Source organism: Orycteropus afer, unplaced genomic scaffold (assembly GCF_000298275.1).
Source record: "Orycteropus afer afer isolate SDZICR_OR568_19922 unplaced genomic scaffold, OryAfe1.0 scaffold00095, whole genome shotgun sequence".
In the NCBI taxonomy this organism is placed as follows: Eukaryota; Metazoa; Chordata; class Mammalia; order Tubulidentata; family Orycteropodidae; genus Orycteropus; species Orycteropus afer.
Genome location: NW_006921682.1, coordinates 6,510,762 through 6,519,387, shown reverse-complemented (window position 1 = coordinate 6,519,387; position 8,626 = coordinate 6,510,762). Strand labels below are relative to the sequence as shown.

General features: G+C 35.6%; 1 protein-coding gene across 1 annotated transcript in view; it reads left to right on the top strand.

Annotated features, from left to right (window-relative positions):
• Positions 1–8,626, top strand: part of WRN (WRN RecQ like helicase) — a 273,170-nt gene that overhangs the window by 34,214 nt on the left and 230,330 nt on the right. Inside the window, exons 7-8 of the mRNA XM_042781199.1 lie at positions 2,606–2,720; positions 7,330–7,750. Of these exons, the coding sequence (XP_042637133.1) occupies positions 2,606–2,720; positions 7,330–7,750 (536 nt within the window). The remainder of the gene's footprint in view (positions 1–2,605; positions 2,721–7,329; positions 7,751–8,626) is intronic.

Here is an 8,626-nt window from a genome sequence, read left to right as displayed (position 1 = left end):
GGGTGGGAGGGGAGGGGAGGGAATGCTGTTAGATAGATAAAGTATTGATTTGGGTGAAGAGAAGGGCAATGTACCAAATGTGAGTGCTCAATATGGTGGCATTGAGGAAGAGAAAGACAAAGAGAGGTACATGAGGTACAGACAACAAAGATGAACCCTTTGGCACATACAGTATTGCATTGTCAGTGAAGGTAAACATGGGTATACGGGTGGATAGATGGGTGGACAGGCTGAACTATTAGGTATGTCTATCAAGTGGGGAGTGTACCCAAGATCATGTATAGGGTTGGCAGACAGTGGTCCTATAAGTTTATTTTTATGATCTGAATTCCTAGGTGTATAGTAGAGCTGACAAGTGGCAAGGTTACAGTCACTGCTTGGTCACAGCCAGCTACCCAGAGGGACCGAGTAGTTGAACCTGTGGGCGTGGGACCACAGTTACAGGGGACATCACCTCAATTAGCATAACATACTACCCAAAACATTTTTCACCTCCTACTTTGTTTGGCAAGTAGTGACTGGAATCTTAAAAGCTTCCAAGCTGCCATCTAGATGCAATGATGGGTCTCTCCTTGTCCAGAGCAAAGAAGAATGAAGGAATCCAAAAATTCATGGGAACACTTAGTCCTAGCGACTGGAACACTGTGCAGTCTTCAGCCTATATGACTATGAGACCAGAAGAAGTAGATGGTGCCCGGCTACCACTGTTAACCACTTGGAAGGGGATCTATGTAGGAGATTCTGGATAAAGAGGGAGAAAAATGTGGAACAAAACTCAAGATCATTTGGATGAAAAAAGAAAGGGGGGAGGAAGACTAGGCTTGCTGGTCCGATAGAGCCTGGTCAATCCCCTGAGACTATGGCCCTTAGCTGCCCTTCAGGTTTGGAATTGAACCCACACCTGTGGCTTCCAGCCAAACAAAAGACCAAGTATATGAGTTGCACATACATGTGCCTGGGGCTGCACATGTTCCTTGGAGATTACAATTATGGGAGAAAGAAGGGCTGCTTATGCACAGGGAGACAGCTCAGGGTGCTTTAGTGCATGGAGGGATGGACACAGGGAAGAGGTAACTGTCGGGAAGAAATGAGATGGAAGCTGTTGCATTGTGGTAAATTATGGTCAATGTCATGAGACAAAGTGTATGTGAACTGCCATATAGAAAGTGAATTTGTTCTGTAAATTTTCACCCAAATCATAATTAAAAAATTGAAACATAAATTGTTGAAATGAGCATATGAAATAAAAAATTTTAAAAAAGTAGTAAAATAGCTGTATAAAGTAATAAGTAAATATTCTCCTTTTAGCATTCTATTTCATCATCCAAAAATAATCACTTTAACAATTTGATGCATATCATGTCTAATTGTTTATGGAAATTATTTTAACAGAGATGAAGAAAAGTTATCACAGGTTATAAGCAAAAATTGAGAAACAACAAGTTGTATGTCTGGATTGTATAATGTCACATTGTAAGGGGAGGGTGGATTCATGTCACGGAAGAGCCTAAATATAAGACATTAGTACTTTGGACTTTATTCAATAGGGAATGTCAGATAAGAAATTAGGATTTTTAGCTAAAAAGGAGAGAAAATCTGGGAAGCACATGGTAGCATTAATTTAATTATACAAAAGCTTATTATGTATAAAAGAGATTAGGGTTTTAATTTGAGAATCCATGAGTCAGAATTTGGGTCAGTAAATGCAAATTTCAATGCTCTACTTTACTTCTTTATAGGAAAGGACTTTTTGGAATTGGTGACTTTATTATTAGTTGCAAAGTCATTGGTATGACCATGGGAATGGGTGGCTGAAGTCAATTGAGGAAAGATTATTGGAAATGGAAAGGCCAAGGAACTGAAAGACCATACTTTTGGATGGATCATATATGTGTATATTGGAATCATAGGAATAATCACAGGAGTAGTCATGGTGGGAAAGACAGTGAATGAATCAGGTGCTAAAATCTTCAGTCAGTGAGGGGATGTGTTTTTTGAGATCACAAGATAGCCTGGCAATGAGGTAACTGGTGGTTTTGAAGATCTGGGGTTTCTGAAGGATAAGAGGAAGTACTGATGAAATGTATGAGAAATATACCAAGCATGGCAAGGTGATGGTGGAGAGGGATACACCACACAAAATGGAATTGAGAGTTTTTAAGGTGATTATTGATTAGAAAACCTTCCTTTTTGTTTTGGTCATGACTGGTATAGGGAAACTAAGGATATGCTGTGAGGAAGAATATGTTTACTAAACTGTATAGTAATTGGTTGCCCACATGGTGTTACTGATTACTGATTTTGAAGTAGGAAGGATGGATTCAGATTCTCATTTCTACCTTTATCTGCTTAGGTTGATAACCATGGAGTTGTAATTTCTATGAACATAGACCATTTGTTATTTATTCTAAAATTATAACCAGATTTTGAAAGAGAAGTAATTGACTGATTTTGGAATTGGATAAGGAAATCTTTCTTGGAATTTATGTAAAGAAAGAAAAATGAAAATGAAAATCAAGCCCTAATAGTATTTAATGAAATGGCTAAATAAATATCTGTGCTTTTTGGTTTGAAAATTAATGTTGATTTTTTTTTCCTCCCCTAGAGGAGAAAATACTACCTAGTGATGTGAAAAAACAGTTGAGTTCAATATCTGAAGAGATGATGGATCTGGCTAAGCATCTTCCTGACACTTTAAGAAAATTGGAAAATCCACAGAGGTTAAATATTACCTGTCTTTTGTCAATTCTTTTTTGTTGTCGTTGCATTTTCCTTTATATGAAGTATTGATATTCATTAAGGTAGACTCATATGAATTTGTTTGAATACACTCTGTACACATAGACTGTTGTATAAATCAGAAATCATTTTAAATTGTGAAATAGTACATCAAAAGGTTTAAGCTTTTTTCCTTTGCTTTTTTAGGATATTTTATGAAGTAAAGAAACATAAACTATATTTTTATTATATTTCCTTATCAAAAGGAATAAAATTCGTAAATGCACATCAAGGAAAATATTTAATATTCAAATCTATAGCATTTTCATTTAATTACATTTACAGTTTACTCAGTTGAAATCTATAAATAAAAGTAGGTTTTATACTTTTTCTGGTTCTTATATAAGAATTCTACCTAATTAGTAGACTATTAGAACAAAAGGCGTTCAGATTTTAAAGATCATTTTATAGCTAAACAATTACGTAGTTTGAGATATTTGAGTAAAATGTTCCATACAGATTAATAAACCTTGACTTACAGGTTCTGTATAGGTAATTCTTTCTGGATCTTGGCCTTAACTGCTACATAGCTATATCTCTAAAGATGGGAACACTCTTGAATAGTGGATAGTTACAGTGTGGTAATAAAATTTTGAGGCAATAAATATTTTGTAGAAATTTGAGGCAGTTAGTTGGAATTGAAAGAATTCTGCCTCTTACAAAATGTAATTTTAATGTGTTCTTTTTGAATGAGATTTGCAGTAGCTTTTGATTAATTGATTTAAAATTACAATACAGAAATTCAGCATTTTTTTCCAAAATCTTTTTTCCCCCTAGCATAGTGTTTTATTAGTTTTCATGTAACTGAGAATTTCTGAAAGATGTAAATGTCAAACAGGAGGGAGGGAGGATACCAACAAGACCATTTCTTACTAATTTTTACCTTTTCCCCACCATGAAAGAAAGAAAGTTTCCTTTTGGGTGAGTTTTATATATTTTTCAGATTTTTGTTCTAGCAATTAAAATACATACTGGATATAAATTGCATATAGTTAATGCTTAGCTTTGTATTATCCAAGGTAAATAAGTTTTCATAAAATTTAAGAATGGGAAATACTAGATTCATTTTTAGTAAAGGTGGATCTTGCCAAGTTTCAGTATCAAGACAAGAACTAGTCACATCTCTTTCATGTTGTTGTTGTTATGTGCCGTCAAGTGGCCCCAACTCATAGCGACCCCTCCTTGAGTCTCCGACCAGTATCACTACGGCAATAGGATTGCCCAATCTTCCTTCTGAGGAGTGGCTGGTGGGTTTGAACCGCCAGCCTCCTGGTTAGTAGTCAAGTGCCTTAGGCACTTTGCTACCAGAGCTCCTATTTCATGTTGTTAGTTCTTCTCCTGCTGTTGTCAGTGCATATCATTCATCATTAATATTTAGTCTGCACTTTGAGTCCACTTTGAACACTGGAAACTAGATATTTATACTTGTCAAACTACCTATAAAAAAAAAAAGAAGAAAATATGCTTTGAACATGGACTCATGGACATCTCTGGGAAGTACAGTAAAGAACTTAAATACACTGATGATGACATGTATTTTGACTACTCAGAAGCTTTATTTTTTCCCTCTTGGTTCTCACATGTAACTAGATAAACTAAATTTTATGTTGTCATTCAGCAGCCTTCTGTGTTGTCTGCCGATCCTGGGACTGTTAATGGACTTGAATTAGTGGCCAGCTATGTGGTGTGATAATTTTGGGACTGTGGCATTTTACTTGTTGACCTTGGGTTTGTCAGCTTCAGCAGTCAGCAGCTGCCTGAGTGAAGAGATGCCTCTAGCTCCAGCGGGCCAGGAGGTAGAGGCAGAGCTCTGAAGCCCAAGGTCAAGGGGTTTTCACCCAGCCCCTAGAGCTTGGCACTTTGAACTTGGACTTCTAGCTTCCAGAATTATAAGAAAATAAACTCCTTTTTGTTAAGGCCACCCACTTGTGGTATTTTTCTGTTAGAACAACACGAAGTAACCAAAACATATGGTTACAGAATTCCCTGTACGTTTAACAAATTGTGTTATTTATTTGTTCCTACTAAAATATTTATTTATAAGCAGTTCCTGTATTTGAATAGCTATTTAATGCTAAGTATTCTTTGTAAGATTTGAAGATTTTAGAGTATTGTGAGTTTTTATTTTTGAACTTAAGTTTGCTTTTCATTTTGTTTATGTTGATGTACTTTGCCGTCTTAAGCTTGAACTTAATTTTGGAATGCTGGGTATGGTGCTAACTTCAGTGAGGACATAACTCATAAAATAGTTTATCACTTTTGATAGCTTATTCCCATGAAAGGTCAAATCTTAATTTGAATTATCAGTATAAAACTTTAAAAGAACTGACAGATTTTATTAAGTTTTGATTTAAATACAGAAAAATTTGAAGAGCTAAACCAAAATAATAATTAAATAGTTGATAGAGCAGATATGCCTCTTTTCTCATCATACTCTCTGTAAACAAACAAAAAACCCATTGTCATTGAGTAGACTCAGACTTATAGTGACCCTGTAGGACACAACAGAACTGCCTCATAGGGTTTCCAAGGCTCTAAATCTTTGTGGAAGCAGACTGGTATATCTTACTTCCACAGAGTAGCTGGTGGGTTCAAACTGCCGACCTTTTGATTCACTGCTGAGTGCTTTAACCACTGGCCCATTAAGGCTTGCTTCTACTCCTCCTCTTCCCTCTAAATTATGCTTTTATGACCACCAAAACCAAACTCACTGCTGTCTAATTGCATCCGACTCACAATGACCTCTCCTTGGGTTTCCGAGGCAGTATCATTATGGAAGTAGATTGCCCAATCTTCCTTCTGAGGAGTGGCTGGTGGGTTTGAACCACTAGCCTTCTGGTTAGCAGTCAAATGCCTTAGGCACTATGCCACCAGAGCTCCCATACACTTTTATGAAGTACCTAAATACTGCTTTAGTAAACCCCACAATGAATGGACAAAACAGTGTCTTGTTTAAATTCTAGCAGTGGTTTTTCCATTTCATTAACTATGTTTGGCTTTGTAATACAGCTGTTTTAAAGTCACTTATTTAAAATGTTATATGTTAATAACTACAGTTATAAAGAAAACTAAAACTCACTGCCGTTGAGTCACTTGCCAACTCAGAGCGACAGCCCCCCTTGGGTTTCCGAGGTGGTATCTCGATAGAAGTAGATTGCCCAGTCTTCCTTCTGAGGAAGGGTTTGGACTGCCAGAAGGGTTTGGACTGCCAGCCTTCTGGTTAGCAGGCAGATGCCTTAGGCACTACACCACCAGAGCTCCCAACTGCAATTAAAGAGTTAAGAAATTTAGTTCATATTTAATCATGTGCATCTTCATATTTCTCACTTGTTATAGTCATCTACTGACGTGAAGTTTCTTTCTGTTTCAAAGAGTATGTGCCCGGTTTGGAGATTTTGAGAGATGTGAAACAGTATCATTTTAGAATTCTAGCATAAGCACTGCTACTGTTGCATTTGGGACTGTTAGTTGATCAGTGATTTGAAAAAGCTAGATTAAGTATGGAATCATAGAAATGTTTTTTAATGAACAATTGATTATAATCTTTTGATGATGTATGTCAAAGCTTTTTCATTAAATAGTCCTGCTATTTGGAATTCTGCAGAGTGTTTCTTGTTGAACTATGCTCATTAATGTTTCATCTATAACTTTCAGTCTTTTTTAAGTGAAAACTTAAAGAGACTTGTAACAATTTGAGTGCAAAATCCCACTGCCTGCTATTGAGTCAATTCTGACTCAGAGTGACCCCCATAGGGTTTCTAAGGCTGTAAATCTTTATGGAAGTAGATTACCTCATCTACCTCTCCTGGAGCAGCTGGTGGGCTTGAGTCACCGATCTTCTGGTTAGGAGCCAAATACCTTACCCACTGTGCCACTAGAGCTTCTTAATTTGAGTGCAGAGTTCTAGAAAGTTTTATGATTTTCCTTCTAAACTTTTACAGCACTTTTGACCCTAGTTGATCAAACTAATTACAAATAAAGAAATTGGCTAAGACTTTCAATATATTCAACGTAGTATTCAATAAAATAGTTTTGACTTTTGAAGTCATGTGCCATATTCATTTAATTAAATTAATTACTGTAGAAGGTATAATGGCCGTAAACAAATTGGGGAGCAAATGCTACTGATTCTTGGTAAGAGTACAAGTAGGTTGTTGATCCAGAAGTGCCTACTTGTACTAGAGAGTAGACTGTGAGCTGTAAGCATGTAGTGAGTGTTAGGATATGAAGAACAACTTATATCTAGTGGCTTATTTAGATGAAGATCAGTTAAGGGAGTTTCTACCCCTTATCAATTACTGTTGAATCTGTTCCGACTAGTAGTGGCCCCATGTGTGTGAGGGTAGAAGTATGCTCCAGAGGGATTTCAGTGTTTGATTGTTTTGGTAGATCACCAGGCCTTTCCTCTGAGACACCTCTGGGTAGACTCAAACTGCCAGTCTTTTGGTTAGTAACTGAACGTGTTAACTGTACCACTCACGAACTTCAAAACTTGTGCTGATAATTACTGCAATTAGAGTTGAATTAACTTTTCTTAATTTATGTTTTTAGGGTTTCTGTACTGTTGAAGGATATTTCAAAAAATTTGTGTTCATTGAGGAAGATAATATTTGGTTCTGCTAAAACTGAGGCAGGAGTGAGGCCCAGCATTGACTTTGACTTGTCATTGGAAGACCCAACTGTTGGTGTAATACAACAGGAAGAAATTAGACAACACAAAATTTTTGCTAAAGATAAGACATGGGACATACCACTCGATAATTTAATTAAACATGATGGAGAAAATGTACTTGAAAATGAAGTGAAACAAGAAGAAGATAGGTTTGAAGATGGAATAGAAAACAGTAAATTGAAAGATAATTCAGAAAGAATTGGTTTGATGTCATTAGATATTACAGAATATGAACTCCAACTCTTGGAACAGCAGGCTCGGGAAGAAAATCTTAGTGATGTTACTTATACATCGTCTGAGGTACTAAATAAAGAGAAAATAAATTTTTATTCATTACAGTAGGGGTTAGCAGAAGTTTTTTTTTTTTTTTTTTTTTTTAATTAAGAGAATAATAGTAAGTATTTTAGGCCTTGTTGGCCACATAGTCTCTGTTGCAACTACTCATCTCTGCCACTGTAGTGTGGGAATAGCTGTAAACAAATATAAATGAATGTATCTGTTTTCCAATAAAACCTTATTTACAAAAACAGGGAGTGGGCCAGATTTGGCCTACAGAGCATAGTTTGCCACTCCTTACTTATGACATAAACAGCATGGTTGACTAGAAAGATTTTTATGTAAATAGACTTTTTTTTCCAAACATTTCTTATGTTGTTCACATAATAGAAATCTCTGCTTTTGTAGATTTCCTACATATCTAGTGGTGTTTAGTCTTCCAAACATATTAATTTATTTTCTTACACAGAATCTTTTTACTTACTATCTTGAGAGAAATTTTAATTAATTCCTGGGATTTTTGCTTGTTATTAATCTTTATTGTCATCTGGAGAGTCTATAATTTATGCATTTTTTTTTCCCTTTAACAGTGTTACTAAAGAATCTATATTCTTCTTCCATTGAATGGCTAGATTTTTGATTATTATGCTCTAATTAGATTAGTTTGATTTGTGAGACTGTATTTTGCCCCTTCTAACTTTATATTTTGAGATAGTAAACTTGTAATAGGTGAATCCTTTTCTTTTATCATGAAGACGAGTTATAAAGTTTTACTTCACTTGCTTTTTATTAGTTTATGAAAGTAAAGTGTCCTAGTTGTTTAGTATTTTATACATTTTTCAAGAAATAAACTTTTTAAAAATTAGATTTTGGGTCTTTTAGTAGAGTTATTTTCCCTTC